At 38.6% G+C, this 24632-nt stretch overlaps 2 protein-coding genes across 3 annotated transcripts; one reads left to right on the top strand and one right to left on the bottom strand.

Moving 5' to 3' along the window:
- Positions 1-702: 702 nt before the first annotated feature.
- LOC120556166 (globoside alpha-1,3-N-acetylgalactosaminyltransferase 1-like) lies at positions 703-8645 on the bottom strand. 2 transcript variants are annotated; one of them, XM_039795578.1, is made up of 11 exons: positions 8403-8645; positions 7164-7205; positions 6996-7046; positions 6673-6705; positions 6177-6311; positions 5951-6059; positions 2767-2880; positions 2361-2477; positions 2036-2169; positions 1244-1321; positions 703-978 (listed from the first exon to the last, which is right to left on the bottom strand). In XM_039795578.1, the coding sequence occupies exons 1-11, from the start codon at positions 8465-8467 to the stop codon at positions 831-833; spliced, it is 1026 nt and encodes a 341-aa protein (XP_039651512.1). In that variant the 5' UTR covers positions 8468-8645; the 3' UTR covers positions 703-830. The 2 variants fall into 2 exon arrangements, with proteins under 2 accessions (XP_039651512.1, XP_039651511.1); XM_039795577.1 differs by having other exon boundaries at positions 842-1321.
- Positions 8646-12251: 3606 nt separating this feature from the next.
- On the top strand, positions 12252-24048 carry ddx21 (DEAD (Asp-Glu-Ala-Asp) box helicase 21). The gene is made up of 16 exons (XM_039795576.1): positions 12252-12420; positions 14255-14482; positions 16436-16576; positions 17092-17167; positions 17603-17781; positions 17903-18020; positions 18557-18742; positions 18930-19075; positions 19389-19538; positions 19770-19931; positions 20312-20431; positions 20823-20896; positions 20995-21154; positions 22069-22203; positions 23084-23128; positions 23320-24048. Exons 1-16 carry the CDS (start codon positions 12337-12339, stop codon positions 23584-23586), a joined length of 2271 nt encoding a protein of 756 aa, XP_039651510.1. The 5' UTR covers positions 12252-12336; the 3' UTR covers positions 23587-24048.
- Positions 24049-24632: the final 584 nt, after the last annotated feature.

The raw sequence follows: 24632 nt of genomic DNA, 5'->3' as shown, positions 1-24632 counted from the left end.
TATTATTAGATAGACACCGGAAGATAGATTGATTGTTGCACACAAAAAACATGTAGTTTATAAAATACGATTTTTTTGTTTTTTTATCATAAATTAAACCCAATAATATAACGGCCTAGGCTAAAATTAGACATAGGCTACAGCTGAAATGATTAGACGATAGAACACAGAACTGTTAGGATTATTTCCAGTTTCTAAAATATGAGGATTCTTCTGCAGTGAGTACTTTTAAATCTTTAAGTACATTTTCCTAATGATACTTACACACTTTTACTTATGTAACATTTTTTCAGGGCTTTTACTTTGTATGTTTACAGTGTCGTATTAGTAGGACTACTTTTACTTAAAAAGGATCTGAATACTTCTTCTGTAGTGGAAGTTTCCTATGCTTAAATGTGATTTTTCCCACTACACTTCCACCACTGATAGATAGATAGATAGATAGATAGATAGATAGATAGATAGATAGATAGATAGATAGATAGATAGATAGATAGATAGATAGATAGATAGATAGATAGATAGACAGATAGATTTGTCGCCCTTCTGGCTGTTGTTGTATATGGTTATAGTCATGTATGTATGTATATATATATATGGTGATATTTTTGCAAATTTTTCTTAAAAAATGAATGATCTCTGTCCACTGGAACTCTATGGCTTTTCATTTAAAACAGTTTATTTAAAACAATTATACTTATCAAACAGATGGAATTAGAAATAAAGACCTGCCTCTAACAAAAGCCTGCTTCAAATACAGCCTGGTACCTTCTGCAGTTCCGGTTAATAAAGGCCCCGGTTGCTTATTCCCTGAATATCAGCGACTTGAATCACTGTCCACCATTGGGCCGCACTTCTGCATAGTTCTTGACCAACTGGGAGATCCTGACAACTTTAATGTCTTGTGGTATGCTATCATAATCTGACCACAGGTACTCTGGAGACAGCACCTTGGTTGGTTTGTTGTACAGCAGGTACCTGCATGGCAGAGAGACAGGCTGATAAGCTGTAAATCTTAGAAATACTGTAGATGAGATGTTATGTGTCCACAGTACAGAAGACAAGAAAAAACTTAATACAGTCTTATTGATGAAGGTATTTTAAGAAAACAGGATTAGGAAATGTGACAAAGACTGACAGATAGAAAAGACTGGCAGGAAATGAGGAGCAGCTGTTTGGAAACTTGAAAAAAGGACAGCAGCAAAAACCACTGCAGACTAGGCAATGAAATGTGACACAATACTTGTTGAGGTGACTCTCTTCCTGCCACACAGCTTCAATCTCATTCTTGGCGTCCTCCTCCGACTGTGTGTAACAGTATCTGAGAAAAAATAAAAGAGGTAGAACTCTGAGACTCTGTTGCTTGTTTAATTTTATTTTTAAATGTGTTTGAGGAAACGAGTAATGAAAGAAAGAAAAAAACTGGTAACTTAGTTGTGGCACTACAGTAATGTCAAAAACCAATAAGAAGCTTACATAGGTGCAAAAGACACAAATGCCAGAATGGTAACACTTTATAATAACCATCATTAAAAAATGATAAATTGATAAAACTTTAGTTAGGCTAATATGTACTGTTAACAAACAATAAAATAGTGATTTACAATGTTTACTGATAATTAGTAATGTTATACTTTATGTTAACATTATAAATTATATTCAATTTTTAATTTTTAATTTTTAATTTTTAATTTAATGTATACTGTTTATTGATCCCCAGTGGGGAAATTACAATTTACACTCTGTCAGAAATCTCTACACACAGGCATGAAATACACACAGACATGCTCAGGACCTATTCATGCACAAAATGGAGAGATGTCGGAGTGAGTGGGCTGCAAGTGCTGAACCAGCACCCTGAGCAGGGTACAGTGTCTTGCTCAAGAGCACCTGGCAGTGCCCAAGAGGTGAAGCGGCATCTCTCCAGCTACCAGTTGTACTTTGGTCCATACTGGGACTTGAACCAGCAACCCTCTGGTTCCCAACCCAAGTCCCTTCGGACTGAGCTACTATATATATATATAGCTATGGTTACTTGACAAGCTTGTACATGTCCTCCAGGTATCCACCCCAGACAGCAGCAGTGTAATAATAGTCTCCTTCATCATAAGGAATGAAGGCCTTGGATTCAGCCCGACGCTCATACGGGAACTGATCCCTCTGTGTATTCTGAGTAAATAAAATGAAAAAAAAAAAAACATGTTATAAGGGTGAGAGGCTATGGCTGATACTTGTGACAACGGTTAATGCTGTGGCTGATCAGAAAATGATCAAGAAATACATGACATGACATTATTAATACAACATAAGAAAATACTTTTTAACTCAAAATTAAAATACTGTAGGAACAAGAGTAAAACCTTGTAGTAGCCACGGTGAAGCACAGCCGACAGCTGACTGAGAGACTCTGCTCCAAAACGGCTGTGGAAGACACTGTCGATGTCCATCATATAAAGATAGTCTGCTTCATTACGGATCTGAAAACATTACAGTTGAGATGTGAGACTGAATGCACCACGGAGAGACTCAATTGGATGATCATTAAATAATATTTCAAAGTACTAAATTTGAGTTTTTATGCACCTCAGTGAGAGAAATGACAGCTGTTCATGAATCCATTTGTTGTTGTTTTTCTTTGTAAGAGATATGTTGACTAACAAGTTAAAACTATGCTAATTTTTAAGCATCAGCAATTGTAACCAAATGAAAAAGCCACTAGCTTTCGTGGTGTGTATGGCCAACAGTATTTTGTATTTTGATACTTACCTGTTTGTCAATAGTGATGGTGGTCCATTTCATCCTGCCAAGTACTACTTCCTGCCAGCGTTTGGCACTAGGGATGGTGACAACTGAAATTGTCCGGCCCTTACCCAGTTTAATCTGCCCAGTCAAATAAAAAAAAGAAAACAAATTAATTACAAACATCTTTTGTAACATCCGATCAAGTCTTTAGGAAAATAAGTTTCAGTTATGTCTTGCCACTTTAATTTTTGGTGCAAAATAAGATGTTATGGCAAAATAATGTGTAAAGTGTACACGACAAAGAAAAGCGCTGATATTAAGCAAAGTAAAATTCTAAATGTGACCTTTTCCTTTTTTACCTGTGTCTTTTGAGTCTTTTCTGACTTTGACAGCTTTTCATCAATAACAGTAAGATATTTATGCTGCTGCACAACCTCAACAGCCTGATCATTAAACGCCACAGGAGAGAAGGATACTTTCTAAAATCAATTGTCATCTCTTTAGTTCTTGGCACATTAATATTTGCTAGTTTTTGAGCTAAGAGGAATAAACCGCACAGGCCATGTTCATTGCATATACATTATCAGGCTGTTGATGTTCAACTATTTTGAAGGTTCAAGGCTGTCAGTAGGCCTACATCCAGGCTGTTCCTGTTCAGGTGAATCATGTTGCGTTCTGCACTATAGAGAGCCGAAGTCCCGCCCCTTCCGGTGGACCTCATGGGATCTAAACTCAGAAAAAATATGAACGGTAGTGAACGGGGAGAAGCAAATTATTTTTTGATCCCGTTTGAATTGAGCCATGGATTACAAATATGATCATCAATTTAAAAGATAATTTTTCAATTATGACTTTTCTTAGTTTTGTGTGAAACCGCTCAGTGGACTACATCTCCCGTCTCACACAACCTACCTCACCTAGCTTGATGCTCGGCTTGCTTGCTAGCTTAGCTCTGTTCCACAACACATGTAACGTTATCTTAACTGCTGGGTTTTATCCGGTCAAGTGTTCTCAGCAGATAAGCAAAAGAACAAGCAAGATCCTCTGCTCATTAGAGTAATGTTACATCCCCGGTACGATACACACAGACATCGTAGATTCAGCGAGACGTCATCCATGAAGTTTGTAGTCTTTCTACAAACCCGATTCCAAAAAATTTGGGACACTGCACAAATTGTGAGTAAAAAAGGAATGGAATAATTTACAAATCTCATAAACTTATATTTAATTCACAATAGAATATAGATAACATATCGAATGTTGAAAGTGAGACATTTTGTAATGTCATGCCAAATATTGGCTCATTTTGGATGTCATGAGAGCTACACATTCCAAAAAAGTTGGGACAGGTAGCAATAAGAGGCCGGAAAAGTTAAATGTACAGATAAGGAACAGCTGGAGGACCAATTTGAAACTCATTATGTCAATTGGCATCATGATTGGGTATAAAAAGAGCCTCTCAGAGGGGCAGTGTCTCTCAGAAGTCAAGATGGGCAGAGGATCACCAATTCCCCCAATTCTGCAGCGAAAAATAGTGGAGCAATATCAGAAAGGAGTTTCTCAGAGAAAAATTGCAAATAGTTTGAAGTTATCATCATCTACAGTGCATAATATCATCCAAAGATTCAGAGAATCTGGAACAATCTCTGTGCGTAAGGGTCAAGGCCGGAAAACCATACTTGATGCCCGTGATCTTCGGGCCCTCAGACGGCACTGCATCACATACAGGAATGATACTGTAATGGAAATCACAACATGGGCTCAGGAATACTTCCAGAAAACATTGTCAGTGAACACAATCCACCGTGCTACTCGCCGTTGCTGGCTAAAACTCTATAGGTCAAAAAAGAAGCCGTATCTAAACAGGATCCAGAAGCGCAGGCGTTTTCTCTGGGCCGAGGATCATTTAAAATGGACTGGCAAAGTGTAAAAGTGTTCTGTGGTCAGACGAATCAAAATTTGAAGTTCATTTGGAAAACTGGGACGCCATGTCATCCGGACTAAAGAGGACAAGGACAACCCAAGTTGTTATCAGCGCTCAGTTCAGAAGCCTGCATCTCTGATGGTATGGGGTTGCATGAGTGCGTGTGGCATGGGCAGCCTACACATCTGGAAAGGCACCATCAATGCTGACAGTTATATCCAAGTTCTAGAACAACATATGCTCCCATCCAGACGTCATCTCTTTCAGGGAAGACCTTGCATTTTCCAACATGACAATGCCAGACCACATACTGCATCAATCACAATGTCATGGCTGCATAGAAGAAGGATCCGGGTACTGAAATGGCCAGCCTGCAGTCCAGATCTTTCACCCATAGAAAACATTTGGAAGGTGCGACAAAGAAGACCTAAGACAGTTGAGCAACTAGAAGCCTGTATTAGACAAAAATGTGAAAACATTCCTATTCATAAACTTGAGCAACTTGTCTCCTCAGTCCCCAGACGTTTGCAGTCTGTTATAAAAATGCCACACAGTGGTAAACATGGCCTTGTCCCAACTTTTTTGAGATGTGTTGATGCCATGAAATTTAAAATCAACTTATTTTTCCCTTAAATTGATACATTTTCTCAGTTTAAACATTTGATAAGTCATCTATGTTGTATTCTGAATAAAATATTGAAGTTTTTATTCACAATTGTACAGTGTCCCAACTTTTTTGGAATCAGGTTTGTAATTACGTATTTTCACAGTCTTATACTTCAACGGTTTAACAATAAACTGAGACTTTCTTCGGTTGAAAAATTATGTTTTAAATTGACGAACATCATATTTGTAATCCATGGCTCAATTCAAACGGGATCAAAAAATAATTATTATCTCTCCATTGACTCTAGTTCATACTTTTTCGAAAGATAGGTCCCATTGGCCGGAAGTAGAAGGGCGTGACTTCGGCTCTCTATTGTGTGTCTCGACCACTGTCCGAGGTGCTGATCCTCGGACCCCTTCACTACGGTGGTCAAAAGGCTGTCAAACACACTGTAAATGTTTCATGAAAAGAGTGCAGCTGACTCGAGTTTCGTGAACACAAAAAATCCTGATACACCATCCCCTTTCGTCTTCTTTGCTGTTTAAAGAATAAGCAATCAACAAAAGAGAGTAACAATGTTATTTAAGAGCATTTATTGTTGAATGGGTATCAGTTAAGCTGTGTGGCAGTGTCATGCACAAAACGACTTCTATACATATTAATAAACAACAACTCACTTTGGGGACATCTTGTTCGTTGTCTGTGAAGATGTAGTAAGTGACCCTGAAGTCAACAAGAAAATACTTTTCACCTGACTCCAGGAAGCCCTTCAGGAAACGTGTGTATCTGCCAGGAGGATTATCAATTAAGACAAGAAAAGACAACAACGATTCAAAGAATAAGTGGTATTTATGTGAGGTAGCTTCAAATTCCCAGGTGTACAAGAATATAATGTGTACCTACTTGCCAACAGCAAACACCACCACAGCAACTCGTGGGTCCATTTTCTTATAGATTGCATCGATAACCACTGGATCAAAGGTTCCCTCCCAAACCAGAGGAGCATTCCAGTTCGTCACAGAGTTCACATCAGTGCGTCTGGGGAGAACAGAAAAATTGTGGATTCAAACTTTTTTTTAGCAATTTTCCTGTCCTAGTCCAGCTATAAGTAGTTTGGCTCTGTCTGATTGAAGTTGTGGCACTCGCAAGACGATTCTAAAATAAATTATGACTTTTCATCTCAGCATATACACAGTTCCCTAAAACAGGGACACAATGTCAGGTTTCACTTGAAGTGCCTTCAAAGATGTACATTAAATAACTAAATAATTACACAAAATTACAGGACATTTAAATGAAGTGAAGTCTTTATGATAAGAGTGGTAAAAGGAAGATAAAAGGTTATCATGTATAGATTTTGCACACTAGAATAATGTGATATCTGGTTTTAATAGCTTACCCATTCTGTGTGCTTGGCTGAGCATATTTCAGTCTGGGAAAAAAGAGCAACATTTAAATCAAATGCATCTTTACTGTTCCAAAGACAAAATGCAGGGGTAAATACATAAATATAACAAGCAACAACCCATACAACGAAGACAGACAACAATAACAACAGAGGATCGTGGTGTCCTAAAAGGTAGATGCACTATTTGACCCCTTTCAGTTTGCTTACAAGCAAGAGATCGCATCAAGTGTTCTGCAACAGGGCGAGGATGTGACCCAGAGTCACTAGCAAGAGTAAATAAAAAGCTATTTGAACCAGCTGTTCCTGATTCTCACCCAGTTTGCATTGTTAGGTCCCCGATCCTCCAGCCATTGTCTGGGCAAACGCTTTAAAGGAAAACACACAATATGTATTTATAATATGACAGGATTTAACTAATAATGCTTTACTTAAAGGTTAGTTTCATGCTCTGATACATCCTTTCTGTCTTACAGTGACCTCACCTGAAGGATGGTATGCTATGTCCTAAGTAGATGTAGATGCCCCTGTGAAGACACACAGATACGAGTTAACAGCCAGTAAAAAGGAATACAGTGGTATTTACAAGGTTTCTACATGAGAGTGTACAGGTCAGAAATAAAACTTTTTGTTGTTGTGCCATATAGCGCAAAAATGAAATACATGTAAGGACAACAGAAATGAAGATTGAATACTGCAGTTGGCTAGCAGTGGGCTAGCCACACACATAGCTAAATTCAGTTCAATCATCATTGTCCCTGACATGAAATTGTGCCTGCAGCCATGTGACTAAACTAAATAATGGTAACAGTAAACAGCACAACAGCAAAGTTATGGATGATAATTCAATCTAAAACTTTTAATCAATTATTGTATTGCATGTACTTGTTGAAGAAGTATATATGTGTGAAATTTTAACTTAATTCTAGCATAAAATTGAGCACAAACCAGTGTAAAAAATCAAGTAAGTCTGGTCCAAGTAAGTCCAAGTATATTGTGTTGTTAATCAGTCTCATTGTGAAGTCAGACATTTTGAAACACACAGTTGAGTAGCAGTTGTACTTTTTTTGCTGATGTTAACATCACACTCCCAGAGAACTTTGTACATGAGCTATAAAAATAACTTTTACAGGTTAACATCAACAGGTATGCAAGTCCCCCTTCATGACCTGAGCAAAACCACCATGTTCATTTATGTGTAGAGAAGACTGCACTGCAGTGTGAAACGTAAGAGACAATTCACACTCAAAGTCAATATAATAAATATACATTTTGTAGCCTAAAAACTAAACATAAGCACAGTACACGCTGTTATCACTGGCGGTACAAAATAATTTTCAGTGTATTTTAGCCTTGCATCTTTTCCCCCAACATTTTAGGCAACTACATCATTTTTCGTTTAATGTTTTCGCTTTTATTCTCTTTGTAATAAACCTTGCAGGTTTAGTGTGTAAATACATGCAGCTATTAATCTTTAAAAATCTTACACCAAAAAGAAAAAAAAAACATGTCCTGGAAATGGAGCACAATATTTAACCTATTTGGGTAAAATATGTCCATGAGTCATATTTACAAACTTTATTACCTGAAAAAGCCTTTACCATGCAGAATCTAGCTATAAGATATTAAAAAAGACATTTATAATTTTGGAAATGTACTTACCTTTTATTCATTTAATAACAAGTTTTAGTGTAGTAAAGAAGAAAATCAGTTAACAGTCTTACCCAAAAAAGACGAGAAGACTGGAAAGACTGACCAAAATATGGATCCTGGAAATGTAGTACAACATATCCACTCTCTGGATAGTTAATATTAACTGTAACTGTAACTGCAACACTACTGAACATCAGAAAAACAAGATAACAGAGACTAAACTAAACTAAGAGCCTATGTAACCTAACAAAGGCAGCGCATTAGGTATTTCCAAAACCTACTACGGCACAGGTGAAATTTCTACTGAACGTGAAGACAGATCAAACAGGGTCTAAAAAAAGAGACAGAGGGGAGAGGGAAGGAGCGCAGTGTTGGACTGACATCATCACCATCATGTATAGCTGCATAAAATGGCAAGTAAATTATTGAAGGACGAAGCCTTTAAAGAAATATGTGCAATAAGAACAAAGAAAAGAGATAATGTTGTTTGTTGGAGCATCCTCTTTTAGTTGGTGTACAGGAAGCCAATATCAACCATATTCAATTGAACAGTGTCAAAAGAAAACCTGCTTTTCTGCATCTTATATTTGACAGGGAAGTCCGAGTTTCACCTGTTGTGTTCTCACACCTGATACAGCCCGTGTAGCCTACAGCACAGGCAGATAAGGAAACAGAAGATGTGTAAAAACCCCACAGGCCCCAGCCATTTAGAATAGAATGCCTTTTATTGTCACTATACACATGTACAATGAGATTATAAGCAACCCCTTTCCCAGTGCCAACATGTACGTAAAATAAATGTAACAACATATAAATAAAATAAGTAGTGCAAAAAAAAGGGGGGTAAGGTGCACAGTTCTGAGACGCTATACATATAAAAAAAATAGATATGGTTTTATTTACAGTGTGGGTTATTGCACATTATTTGAATATTGCCTAATAGTGGTGATCATATTCAATGAGTAATAGATATTGGACAATGATAGTAATGATATTGCATAGTATACAGATATTGTATAGTAATGGAATGGCACAGTATTATCAATAGTATTAAATATTCAATATTGCACAGTAGGTGGGTAGAAGAAAGTCTGGGGGTTGGGGGGTTAGACTGTTAAGTCAGTACATGTGTGAGTTCAAAATGGTTATGGCTTTTGGAAAAAAACTGTTCTTGAATCTCCTTGTTCTGATGCACCTGTAGCGCCTCCCTGAGGGCAACAGGTTAAACAGATCAAAGCCAGGGTGGGAGATAGTCCTTGGTGATGTTTTTTGCTCTGCTGAGGCAGCAGGAGGTGTAAATGTCCATCAGGGAGGGGAGAGGGCAGTCAATGATCTTCTGTGCTGCTTTTACTACTCTAACATTTGATGTTCTTTCAGCCATGCTAACATTGTAAAGGAAGCGTGTGGATTTTGAACTATCAAGTTAATGTTTCTGAGCTATAAAAAGTTACAAGCTCAGCAGGTCAATATATCAGCCAATAGAACGTCTCATTCAGACCCAAAGCATACATTGCCTAGATCAAATCTCATTTCTGATCAATTGAAAAATACGTTTTTTTTTTCATGTTTAATTAAAATTATAAAATTGCAATACTCTGTATCGAGTATGAAAATAGATTTAGTAACAGTCTCTACATTTAGAAAGCTCAAGTTTAGCCACATTATCTACTGATGGTATACACTGTTGTTAATCATGCCATGTTTCTCAGACTCAAGAAGTTAATGTTCACCTGCTATTTAAGTAGGGAACTAAATGTTCACCGACATTTTCTTTATAGCTTGCAGTACATCTGCTGTGTGTTTGGACTGAGATATTTGTGACAAAGAATGTTGTTGAAACCAGCATAACTGAATGACCACTTTCCAGATAATTTAAATTATTGAAAGCTTGAGGACCATATTTCTGCATTGAATTAGAAACAAGCTTAGAGAATAGCACTAGCTTGCATTTTGAGATGCACGCGGTGTGCTGGTGACACTCTTGCCCATCGCACAGCTTCAAATTAATGGCTGAATAAGTCTGAGTTTTTCTGCAACAATAGGCTTCATATCTTACTATGATATTTTAATTTGTCATAGTAGGAAAAACACTGTCTTAATAACACATTCAAGCTAGATTTTCCTCATATTGTCATGAGCACCAAGAACAAGACTGTTTTAGTAAATTATTTGATTGTTTGTGACAACAAAAACCTGATGAAACCTGATAACAGAAGAAAGATGTTAGATACATACATACAAGCTGTTTACAAAATCAGCAGTAACGCCCGATAATATATTGCAATCTGGATCAGTGACCCTGCAGGAAAACTTAAAAGGTTCCTTTTTTGATTCAATACTAGGGTAACTTGTGGGCATAGTATTGTTGTATTGCTTTACACTGCCAGGTGCTCCTGTTGTTTTGGCAATCCTGCATGATGTATTTTTAATTGTGATGGACAGGGATTTATAGTGGTGGGGTGAAGCACTGGGTTCATTCTTACCCTAAAATGTTCTTTGTAAAGAGCTGGCTAAACATTTCTCAAAGGGCTAAAAACAGCTGGCAGTCATGAGTTTATGCATTCTTGAGTTCTTTCACAGTTTAGCTTTTATGACAGGGAGTATATTTTCATGTTCTGTCTGTGAAAAACACATGGAGGTGTGTGATCTCCCGATTCGATTCAATTACGATTATCATGTCAGCGATTCAATTTGATTCGATATCTCGAAGCATCACGATGCGTCAAATACATTTTTCTATTAAAGTCATGTAGGATATTTAATTCATAGCTTTTCAAGCTTCAAAAACAAAACATTCTGCAGTGCTCTAATACTAAATAAATTGGATACATAAAACTACAGCACTGAGCACATGGCACTTGCTGAATGTGCAAAACATAACAGAATATGTAAACAGAAATGTTGTTAGGCCTACATTAAATTGTAAACAGAAATAATCTATTATGAGCCTGCCGATTATCGATGCAGCATCGTCTATGTCCACAATTCGATGCATCGATTATTTGATTAATTTCAACACCTCTAGGCTCTATGTGTGTGGTGTTCTGACAGTTTGGTATTTTCCTGACGTTGAAATTCACTTTATCCATCATCAGCACAATCAGCGATGTTGTGGGTGGGAAGCCTGTTCACCTTCTTCTATTTGTCGCTGAACAAGTGGCCCTGGTGGTTGGTCAAGATGCCTGCATACCATTTGGTGCTGGAAGTGAGGGGACGGCTCATTGCTGGCAGGCTGAAATATATTCACATTGCTTTAAATAACATGTTTGCCTAAGCTGAAGGCAGATCATAGCTGCTGCCTGACACTTGGGGACACACATGACAGGACAAACAGTCTACCTTTTCTGCTAAACAGTAAATATTTTATGACAGCTTTAAACATTGCCATCAAGGTGCTGATACCTGAAACAGAATATGACCGGACTTAGATCTCTGTGTGGTGCTGCATGTTTGTCACTGTGTCCAGTTCCGTTTTTTTTCTCTCACATTTTTCTATAAAGTTTCAGCAGTGCTGGGCTGGGCCTATCACTCAAGATTTATTTTAATACCTATAACCTATTCATGTGAGAAGTCCACACCTGTGCTGTCTAGCCCAAGTCTCAGTCTATGATAAAAATGATATTAGGAAAATATTAAATTCTCTGCAATTTCTTGTCAGAATATGTGCAACCATTATAACATACGTTTTTTTTAATATATAAATACAGGCTAATATCAACATCTCATTTGATAACACATAACATATAACGATTATCTGTCCTTGATTTACTGTTTTTAATTATGCTAGTCCTTGTACAGGCTGAGTCAGAGCTGTCAACGCCGATGTGTTGATTGTCTTTCATGTTTATCTTAAAATCAAATTAACAATTTGCTTGTCATTGCTGTTATGTCTGGTGAACACACTTCCTCGCGAGTCGAGTCGCGCAGCTTTGCGCGTTCCTTTCCATCCGCGTGCCCGTGTGTTAGCCTGTGTGTCTACACTGAGGGATTCCATCAAGAAGAGAAATGCCGTCAAAAATCATATTTGATACCGAAGATCAAGCCATGGAGGACGATGTGGACACTGTCGCGGAGGCTAAACCCCTAAAGGTGAGCAGCGTGTGTCGTGTCGCCCTGGATAGACTTAAATATCCACCTAGCTTTAGTGCGGCGTCTCCATGTTTGACAACATGTGGCTGAGCCTTTAATACAGCCATGGCTGAACGTGCTAGCACTCGGCTAACCGGCCAGCTAACTGTTAGGAGACCAACGAAGAGGTTTATGGAGTAACACTAGTAGTGAATTGTTATTAACATAGCGTTCAGCGGTGTGAATTAAGAAAGTCAACATTAGCATAACTTAGCCTAGCTAGAAGTTCACATGGCATGCCCATGTGTTAGTGAGCTTCACGGGTGGACAACGTGGAAGGCTTAACACAGGCTACTGCTTACATCCGTATGTTAAATGCAAGATATCCTGTATTTAGAAAGAGAAATCAAGGGCACATCTCCTGAAATGTGTTTACTGGTGAACTCCCTTGAGAAAAGAAGTTGTCTTTTTTGTAAGAAGTAAAAAGTTAAAAAAAAAAAAAAAAAAAAAAGGAATATGTATGCTATCTAGGCTAGGCTATATGCGCTGTGGACGCGACCTGATGACGTTTTATACAGCTGGGCTCGTCAGCTGGTAGTCTATACAAAACAATCTGCTCCTAATAGTACAAACAATAATGTAACTTCATGATAACCGCTAGCCTGCTACTAATGCTTGTTAATGTTGATTAATGATATGTTTTCACGAAACATTCCCAACTCAAGCTCCACTTACTTACAGTAAGATGAACGTTTAATTGGGATTGTTTGGTCGAACTACTAGGTAGATAATGAACCTGATGCTAAACTAATATTTATTATGTGGTGTTGAACTGAAACGTTTTATTTAATTATAAACAAACAATAATTTAGATTCACTTCAAAAATGATTTATTTCTTATAATATTTATATTTAGTTTTCCAAATAATTATAACAAATAAAATGGTGTTCTTAAACCACTTGGGTATATTATACATAGTGATGGGCTGATAAAGCATTATGAAGCTTTGGGGCTTTCTTTCTGTTTGTGCTGAAAAAAGATTCCAAGCTTCGGGGCAGCAAGCACAGTCCCATCTGTCAGCCAAAGCACCTCAACACCTCACTGACTTATAGACATGTGTGCAATGAAAGTTCAGCAAGCCTGCATGTTATTATTCAATATGTAATGCTCTTGTTCAGAGGTGCTGCCACCTGGTACAAAAAGCCGAGATATAAAATAATTTAGCTGATACTAACTATTAATGCTACTTATTGGAGTATTTTAGCCCTAGTAGTGTTCACTGTGTGCACATGTGTATTAACTTCATGGTTGATATTTATGTAACGTTTCATACAATTCACAAAGTGATGCGGTGTGATGGGAGAATGATATTCATTAAATTAGCTTACTTTAGATTAGATTACTTGGTATCAGGTGGAATGTTCTCCTACTTATGATTATGTCATTTTAGTGTACATTGCCTTAGTTTTCCGTTATTCTCCTCTCTTTTTATCCCGCTAATGTGCCGATCGCATAGTTTAGCTGAGTAATCAAACTGAATGAAGCGCTTTCTGAAGCTCCAATGACGTTTGAAACTTTAGACGTCACGAGGTATAATTTATTTGAGACACAGCGCCGACACAATGTAGTGAAACAAGCTTCAGAGCTTTGAAATCATCCACCCATATTTTAATTATACCTCACATAACCACAATTAAAAGTTGCTTGTCAGTGAAATTGCAATACCATGAGATAACTGCAAACTAGATTGTACTCAAGCTGCCAACATTGTTTTGTCTGAAAACGTTGAGGAGCTGCACAGTATTTGGTTCAACTGAAACCTATTTGCCTTCATTGTTTTTGTTTTAAAAAAAGAACAAGACCAAGGAGGGCAAGAAACTGAAGAAGAAGCAGTTGCAGGACCAGGCAGAGCAAGAGGACCCGGACTGTGAACCTCCAGCACCGAAGAAGAAAAAGAAAAAAGACAAGCTGGCAGTGGACCAAGTGAACGGCAACATAGATGAGGCCACAGAAGTGAACGGCAACAGTAATGGTCTCAAAACACCAAAGAAGATTAAGAAAAAAGCCGAAGGAGACACAGAGGTCAGTGCTGTGTTGTTAGTCTGAATATGTAGTGAACCGTTTTCCATACGAAAAAAGGCCTAGTCATGGCACTAAATGGACAACAAACTATATTTATTATCCATCAAGTTGTTTAGTGAGACATTGGAAAATCTGTCCTGCTACAGGGTAAGTCCAAAGTCTAGAATTTCAAAATAAAAAGTTTCAGGTTAAATTTGCATTCTGGGTCTTAGATCATATTAATGTAACACTACCTCTAATGCTCATTGAAATGCTCCACAACGCTTTTTAGAATGTTTTTATTTTGTTTCCATGGTGTTGTAGTTCTTTCTTTTGCGAGTCCAAATATAATCGGCCTGTATTACTACAAATGAGACCAACATGCAACTTCTATTGCAGCCAATCAGTTTTTATGTTATTGGCGCAAGTCTCTTTTAGGGCCGCACGATCTAATCGCAATCACGATGCCACTCTGTGCGATTACATAACCGTGAAAAAATTGCGATTTAAGTAAACAAAAAGGTGTGCTGTGTAGGTGACAATCTGTGTACACTGCAGTTTCCACGTTGTAACACCCGTCACTTCACGGACAGTATTAACTACAGATGAAGCCACCGTGTCTTAAGAAGCTTGGTGTTTTTATTAGTTTACTGTTAACTTGCTTTACATTATCATACGAAATTCATACTTATATGCCATTTTGACACGAATAAATTTAAAAAATGACATTCTGATGTTTGAAAGTTTCTAGGTTTAGACATAAATGCAGATATAAACATAATTTAAAAAAAAAGTATAATAAATAATTATAGCACCTGTCAATTACGAATATTCTGTAGCCTATTTTGCCGTGAATACTGCAGACGTTGTCTTTGCTGTAATCAAATCAGTATATACGTATATATAGCTATTTCATTTTATCAATGGGAAACATACATGTGTACAGACAAGGCTAGTAGCAGCGCCGCGTCAGACATGTTTCTGGTGTGCAAAGACATTAAAAAAGGCCACGCAACAGAAACGCCACGCTCACAAAGTCGGTGTGCAGGAGCCCTTACCATGCGCAGTTTACGCACCCCTCGTAAAAACGTCTACAGAAGATATGACCAGTCAGTCTGTTTCGGCAGTAGCCTGTGTGTTGCGTATGGTCACGTGAGTATCAAGTGTAGAGGGTTTTAGAGCATGCAAGTATATTTCATTACCTAATCGCTAGTTATTCTATTACACCCATTTTAATTGTCATTGTTTAAAAGGGCATACATAATGTATTATTTGTAGTATTTTTATTAGCCTATTTATTGTTTTAATTATTTCATTTGTACTATTGAGCAAAGCAAAAATGTCTATTTTGAAAATATTGCTTTTTGTTATTTAATTTTGTAAAATAAGTTATTTAAAAAACAATATTTTACATTTATGTATTTATTTTTTATGCTCTTTTTTTTTTTAACTTCTTATGTTTAAATTGAGTAATAACTGAAAAGAATGAGATGCCCGCACTCTGCTAATACTCACATACGTTTATTGTGCTGCAACGTTTCGACCCAGCCGGGTCTTCCTCAGGCAAATGGGTGAGGAAGACCCGAAAAAGAATTGCACCACAATAAACATATGGGAGTATTAGCAGAGTGCGGGCATCTCATTCTTTTCAGTTTTATCCAGCTCCTTTTTGCCCTGCACCTCACCGATGGGGATGTGCACACTACCACTACTGCTCTAAGTTGAAAAATACACATTTCAAAATTACATTTTATTTATATATATATTTTTTTTAATGAATACATTTACTTTGCAAGGCATTTTGTGACTGCATTCCCTGACTCTGTATGTTTTTCTTATTTAGTGTTGTGATATAGGTCTTAAATTTCATTCGTAATGGTCTTAAAAAGGTCTTAAAAAAATCTTAAATTTGACTTGGTGAAACCTGCAGAACCCCTGTGGTAACATCGTCTCTACTTTTATTTTTGGGTTTAGAAAAAGAAGAAGAAGCAAAAGAAAGCAATCGAAGAGGCAGAAACCAACGGACATTCCACCCCAAACACCCCTGTCCAGACGCCCATCCAGACACCGGCACAATCAAGTGAAGACTCTGCTAGTGACAGCGAAAAAGAACCGGTACGACTCGCAGACAGATTGTGCTCATTTCTTCCTCACAGGAGAACTTCACAGTGTGTTGTTACTTACTGAATGATAACTCTGCTTTGTGGAAATTAAGTGGTGAAGTATGGGTTCTGTTGGATAGTTCAAGAGAAATCAAGGTGACCACCATGGACGCGGTTTCTAAACCCTTCTTTCTAGGTGTTAATACATTTTGGTTATAATATATTACTGCTTTTTATTTCGTTATATTGGAAAATGTCCATTCTGTAATATTTTATTGCTCACCTTTTGAGCTTAACTCATCCTGTAACTGTAAAATAAAAGTAGAGGCACAGCGTGGTTAGACTTTGTTCACAAGAATGGCCTGGCCCGCAAGATGTTGGAAATTAAATAATAATAAATTAAGTTAAACAAAATAACCACAAAGATGACTTCAAAGCAACTACTTTTGCATGTTTTCAAGTTTCATGAATTATATACACTTGAATTATTCCATTTAATTTATAGACTGACTCTGTTTATTTGTTTAGGAGGAGACACCAGAGCAAAAGGAAGGGGCCTTCTCCAACTTCAGGATCTCCCAATTCACCATCGATAAACTAAAAGGTAAACATCATACTTACATTTTCATCCTTAGTTTCTTCCACTGTTGCTTGACAACAGAGGTGTACAGGTATACGTCCGAAATCAGACATGCTTGCCGCTCTGCCAAAAAAAAAGAGAAGCTGCCCAGACTTTAACATATTTGATGATCTTTACTTTATAACATATTTGTTGTGTCTGAACAACTGCTTTTTTTATTGAATACACATGGTTTGATAATCTGACATTAAAACATTTAAATTAGAAATTTGGTGAGCAACTTCATGGACTGAAATGCATTAATTCATGTTAACTCTTTTTGTACTTAAAATGTGCTCTAGACTGTTAACATAGGTTTGGCGCTGTTGGGATGCTTTGGGGTTTGCTAAATAACAAATTTCCATGGATCTTCTGCCTTTTTCACTCTCTGTCAACTCTCTCTCTATTTTTTTCTCTCAGCTCGTGGAGTCTCTTACCTGTTTGACATTCAGGTGAAGACATTTAATTCTGTATACGATGGAGAGGACGTAATTGCCCAAGCCCGAACAGGAACGGGAAAGACTTTTTCATTTGCCATCCCTTTGGTGGAGAAGCTCCAGAGGGAGACAGTGCAGTTTGCCAGAGGCCGCGCTCCCAAGGTGCACACTCATACACTTTCACACCGATAGCTTAAAACTAGCATCAGTCAGAGTCCCAGTATCAGTTTGTTCTCTGAGTATGTTTGTTGTACGACTTAGTCTCGTTCCTGTCTGTCTGTAGATACTGGTGTTAACGCCAACCAGAGAGTTAGCTATCCAGGTTGCAAAGGACTTTAAAGACATCACCAAGAAACTGGCTCTCACCTGTTTCTATGGAGGCAGCTCATACAATCCACAGCGTAAGTCTTGTGCAAACACATAAATATCTGTTAAAGGGATATGCCACCTTTTGTTGAAATAGGGCTTATCACGGTCTTCCTAGCTGTAGATAGGTGGGCCAACGCATGTTTTGTCTCACTGCAAGTAATTAGGTTGTTGTTGTTGTTGTTTTTTTTGTTGGCTCACTTTTACTCACAACATGCTAACCGGCAACATAGGATTCCATTCGCTACGCTAAGCTAACTAGCGGTGGCGCTGCCGGTGTTGCACCGGACTAAAACATTGCATGCACACAAAGTGCGTTTGCCCACCTATCTACAGCTAGGGGGGATCGTGACAAGCCCTATTTCAACAAACGGTGGCGTTTCCCTTTAAATAAAAGTAATTCTGAAATAGTTCAAATCATTGAAATAGTCAATTTATTTTCATTGATGGGTTCTTTATGTTTTATGTTATTTAAATATATATAATTTTTTTAATGTGGTTTCTGTGTTCTGTTTTAACAACTTTAATTCATTAAAATAAAATATCTTTCCACTCCTCTACTCTTGTCTAGTCGAAGCTATCCGTAACGGTATCGATATTTTGGTCGGCACCCCTGGTCGCATCAAAGACCACCTCCAGAACAATAAACTGGACCTCTCTAAACTGAAACATGTTGTTCTGGATGAGGTAGACCAAATGTTGGACATGGGATTTGCAGAACAGGTTGAAGAGATTTTGTCTTCATCATATCAGAAAGGTAATTAAAGTAATTTGGTGTGTATGTTTTTGAAAGTGTTAACTGACACTTATTTCGGGTCGAAGATCTATAGGTGTTGTTGTTTTCAATGTGTATAGGGTGGAGTGTTAACATTCTGGTGTGTGTATCATATGTGGAAGTAGATTCAAAGATTGGTATAGGAATGTGTGCTTGTGCTCTTCTCCAGACTCTGACTCCAACCCACAGACTCTTCTGTTTTCGGCCACCTGCCCCCCCTGGGTCTACGAGGTTGCCAAGAAATACATGAGACCAGAGTGCAAACATGTTGATCTGATTGGCAAGAAAACACAGAAAGCTGCAACAACTGTAGAAGTAAGTGTGTGTGTTGGCAGAGGTGATGGGTGCAATTTAACAAGAGTTACAGCTCTCTTAGATCTCTCAAAGTTGCCTATAAGCAGGGCAGTTATCGTAATTGAGACAGAAAAATACACTCGCATATACAGTATCTCCATCAGGATAATCCAGGAAGTTCGTTTGGAGAAAAAACTGCAGTATTTATCATCATGAACATCAGTGAAATTGTAATCGAGGACAAGTTAAAAATCTGCCAGCTGGATTCATGAAAATGTCTGTCCTCCCTGGTTTTTTCCTCTCCTTCTGTTTCTCGCTGTCATTTCCTCTGTAGCATCTGGCCATAGCGTGCCACTGGTCACAGCGTGCAGCCGTGATCGGAGATGTGATCCAGGTTTACAGCGGCAGCCATGGCAGAACCATCGTGTTCTGCGAGACAAAGAAAGAGGCCAATGAACTTTCCCTTAATGCATCCATCAAACAGGTAGACGCACCCACACTTAACATATGTTAACAGTTTATTAATAGCCAATTCATAACGGCGGCAATACATTACATCTTGAACTGTGTGATAAGGCAAAACCAGTGCTGTTGGGTTAAAACCTATGTTGTTCTGCTTTTATTTTTGAGTGTTTAATGTGTCACTTCAACAATACCATTAGAAAAAGAATGTGTGGTGTTCATTTCTTATTTCATTTTGTCTGTATGTTATCAGAGCACCCAGTCCCTCCATGGTGATATTCCTCAGAAACAGAGAGAGATTACGCTGAAGGGCTTCAGGAATGGGGGTTTTGAGGTTCTGGTTGCCACCAATGTTGCAGCCCGTGGATTAGACATCCCTGAAGTCGACCTGGTGGTCCAGTGTTCTCCACCCAAGGTGTGATGCGTTGCCAGTGTTCAACAAGAATTTCACCACATGAGAGTATATCTTGGCGTTTATTGGACGTGCTATTTCGTTGCTGTGTAGATGTTATGTTTTAGATTCATAAATATGTTCAGATTTTAAGGTTCAGATTCCATTCACATAAGACAATACATGTAAATAAATTGGCATTTGCACACTGAATTGAATTGAAAATGGATATTGGTGCAGTACACTTATGTGCACTGGTTGATCAATTAAAAATAGTGAAATAAACTTGGGGGATGAAGGTACTGCACACTTTGTCGTAAACAGTGTTGCATAAAATATGAATCATAAAGGCCTGTCACATTTCGTTTTTCTCAAAATGTTTCTGTGTCTGTGGTTGGTGTCAGGATGTGGAGTCATACATCCATCGTTCAGGACGTACGGGCAGGGCAGGCAGGACTGGAGTCTGCATCTGTTTCTACCAGAGGAAAGAGGAGGACCAGCTGCGCTACGTGGAAAACAAAGCAGTACGTGCCCTTTTTAAATTCAGTCGAAGTATAAGAAGAAAGTGGGGCAAAAAAGAGCGGCAACTTTAGTCTTTTGAGGAGTTATGTGAAAATATGAAACATTGCTTTCAATGACATCTGTGCTACACATGGGATGGGAATGAACAAGAAGAAAGGGGTGAATAAATAGTGGTTAGAAAAGAAGAGGAGTGAGAATGTTTTATGAGAAAGGCAAGAGTTGAGGAATGGGCCGCTGTGCTACATGGACATTAAGAACGAAAGCCACATTAGCAGTCGGAAATAGTGTGTAAAATTGCACATTTTATTATCTATTCAACCTGTGTGACTACTTCAAATGTTTCTATATTGAACATCAACCTACAGTAAATACATTTGACCTTATTTATTCCAGGGTATCACATTCAGAAGAGTTGGTGTCCCCACCGCCAACGATATCATCAAGTCATCAAGCAAGGATGCTGTCAGGTAGGTCATATGAGATGATACCGCTCAATGTGAAACTAATTTCCCTACAGTAAGCAAAGTGTCGGATTGTTATGATTTTGTTTCTGTATTGTGTCCAGGTTTCTGGACTCTGTTCCAGCTGCAGCCATCGGGTACTTCAGAGCGTCAGCTGAGAAGCTGATTGAGGAGAGAGGAGCAGTCGATGCACTAGCTGCTGCCCTGGCACATATTTCTGGAGCCACAAGTCTAGAGCAGAGGTCACTGCTCAACTCTGATGCTGTAAGTTTGGTTTTTATTCTCGTCATAAACCACCTTTACATTACACGCTAATAAGTTAAGAAAAAAGGAAGTAGAAACCCAGAACAAAAGACACAAAAAGTTATACATACACACACACTCATAAAGTATAGCAACAAATCTGGACACAGTACTGTATAACAGCGGCCACTGCTCACCCTGAAAGCATTGCCAGACAGGTAACCTCATGTTTGTTTACACACACAGGTTATCCCTGTTCCACACTTAATGTTACACTTGTTCTCCATTTAGATTCCATCATGAATTTTTGTGCTTTTAGGTGCTGTAAACCACAAAGTCATTGACACCGAAGCGACGCTGACTTGAGCATACGTTCTGCGCGTGCACAATACTGAATACGTCTCCATAACAGCAGGCGGTGCTAATCTGTATTGTCGCCCAAAAAATGAAAACCGGCAGCTGATTGGACGAACGCGTCACGTGGGTCTGGCTGCTCCTGGATTTTACAACCGGGCATAATGGCGGCTTCATTGTGAATACGATCTCATATTTTACGAAGATAGTTCACCGAGACGTGTTTCTGAAAACATTTTAAGCGAGAAATGGGCCATGCAGTTGCTGAATCTGTCTTAATTTCAGATCGACAAAGGTCAGTTTTAAAAGATTTTCGTCAGATTTTGAGAGGCTTTAGTCAGGCTCATCCCGCTCGTCATTTCCGGGTTAGCGCTCCACCGATCAGATTGGCCATTGAGTCCGACTGCCCGCCTTCCGATTCAACATGTCAAATCGGCTCAAATGAAGGCCGACGGCCCCTCCAACGGATGACGGCGCGGAACACACCGAACAGACTGGAGTCACTGACCTCGCCAGACTGTCCGACGGCCAATTATAGGGTTGGTGTGTCGGGGCCTTTATGTTTCTGTTTGCTTTTGCAGGGTTACACCACTGTGCAGATGGTGTGTTCTCAGGAGATGCATAATCTGGGTTACGCCTGGAAATGCATCAAAGAACAACTTGGAGAAGAGTTTGAGAACCACATTCAGAGAATGACCTTCCTCAAAGGCAAAACGGTATGTAAACCATAGACTGTAAATAAATATGGACGACGTGTCTCCACTTCCTCCCACTGTACAAAAGTGAAGCCAAAATGTCCTGGATACGGGCGCTGCCGCCAGCTAGAGTCTGTGCAGTAGTGATCTGGCGGTCCTCCCCATACACCCGCCCGACCAATCACGACTCAATCACAGCTGTCAATCATGACGTTTCGCCCCATTTTTATAGCATCAAATAACTAATAAAAAAAAAAGAAACCTATCAGAAAAATGAACACTTGAACAAACATCTAAAATGACAGGAACTATTTTTGGGGAAAAATGTATTTGACGTGTACTTAGATTTTTAAGTTTGGCCCATGTCCAATCCATAACATGGAGGGGTGGGGATTTATGACCTATACTGCAGCTGGCCACCAGGGGGCAATCAATACATTTGGCTTCACTTATACACTCTATGCATGAACCCCTGATGTAAACACACAAATATGTACATATGTGCTGCTGAGCTTTATAAACGTGTTTTAAGAAATTATATTATATTTCCTGTTTTTGTAGTCTAGTGTGGAAGTCATTGTGAAACTTCAGCTTGTCAGATTCTACTTTTAAGGTTAAGAATAGGTGTTTGAGTAATCTCTGTACTAGGAACAGTTGATTTGGTGTATACAGTTATAAAGTTGAGCATGGAGGCCACAAATAATTGGCTCAGATGACAAAAAAAAAAAAAAAAAAAAAGAGTACCTTCGTTAGATCTCACTTGGAATAGACTAATAGACTTAGCAAATGGAAAATGGCTCTTATTCTGATAGCACAGCAGGTACGTACATAGACTGACTCCTCTCAAAAAGATAGTGACACAGAAACGCTCACCATCTCACCTTTGTTGTGTTTATAACAGGGAGTTTGTTTTGATGTCCCAGCTGACAAAGTCAAGGAGATTCAGGTGAGAACAACCGCAAAAACTCGCATCTGGTCAAGATGCGGGGTGGACTGTTTAGTGTCTTCAAGATTAAATTTGTGACGATAAATAATCCAAAGTAAAATATCAATAGTTTTTACAGTGTTTCTTGTTGTAGTTGACAGACTGTGGCAGTCCTGCTAACATCCTTTTCACCCCACTTGATCCTTCAACAGGACAGCTGGAAGGACGGTCGCCGTTGGCAACTGACTGTAGCCACCGAGCTCCCAGAGCTGGAGGAGAAGCAGTTCAGTAACCGTGGCGACAGAGGCTTTGGCGGTGGTAGCCGCGGCGATAGAGGAGGAGGGTTCAGAGGTGGAAGGGGGCGGAGCTTTGGGGGAAATGGTGGCCGTAGTAACGGGTTCCGGAATGGTGGCGGCGGTGGTGGCTATAGCAACAGAGGAGGACACAAACGCAACTTCAGTCAAGCTTTTGATTATTGAAGTGCCAACCTGTGGGCTGGCTTATAATCTGTCTCCATAGGCTGAATTGTAAACTCTTACATATTCGAGTTTCATATACAGTACATGAAATGACCAATTGCATGTTATCTGATAAGTTGGATTTATGTCCAATTAGCCATTTCCTACTGGTTTAAGATCAGGTTTTCTGTGTACAGTATATTAAGACCTGACCACTGGCAGCCATATTTAAAGGCCTGATGTGTGCTTCTTTTAGGTGACACAGTAATTGTTTCTGCTCTGCACACAATGAGAACAGTGATGAAACGGGTGTTAACCTTTAAAGTTGTGCTCAGTGTCCGATGGCTGCCTTACCCTCTGCTCAAACCTCTGTCCCCAAAGATGTATTGGATGATTGCGTTGCAATTGCCTCTATTTAATAACTGTGCCTAGTGCTTCCATTCATTTGAATGTAAAGACTAATTAAAAAAAAGGTCAACTCAGGTTGTGTTTTATTCTTTTAAAGGGGTGCTAAATAAGCATATATATACAAGCACAAATGTTTTAAAGTATACATTACAATGTCAGCAGCTTTTACGGTTATGTGGTAATTAACTTTTTCATTTCACCTGGCCTTCTAGAAGATTTAGTCTTAAGTGCGTGAATGGATCACTAACAAGTCAGTGTTGTAAAGTTGAGACTACCAGGAAAGAACACCAAACTGAGAACTATAAGCTGTGGTCGGATTCCTGATGTCATTTATTTTTTGACCAAGTCTGTCAATTAGAAGAAAAAAAAACATGGAACCAAATTAAATTTCTGCATCCATTCAAAGGACATAAAATATACTTTTTACTCATGTAATGGGATGAGAAGGTGAATATCAGCTGCTGATTATGATATATATTTCTGACAAATGTAGTTTACAAAGAGATTGTCCACCCATTATGTTAATCAATTCAGTAGTTTTCCAGGGAGTTTACAATATTCTAACCCTTTATAAAGTGCATTGTTACAAGTGGTATACATATTTACACTGATGCAATCTTAACACAATATTAAAAAGAAAACACAGTGTAAATGACACC

Source organism: Perca fluviatilis, chromosome 3, assembly GCF_010015445.1.
Source record: "Perca fluviatilis chromosome 3, GENO_Pfluv_1.0, whole genome shotgun sequence".
Taxonomy (NCBI): Eukaryota; Metazoa; Chordata; class Actinopteri; order Perciformes; family Percidae; genus Perca; species Perca fluviatilis.
This window is presented reverse-complemented; position numbering and strand designations above follow the sequence as displayed.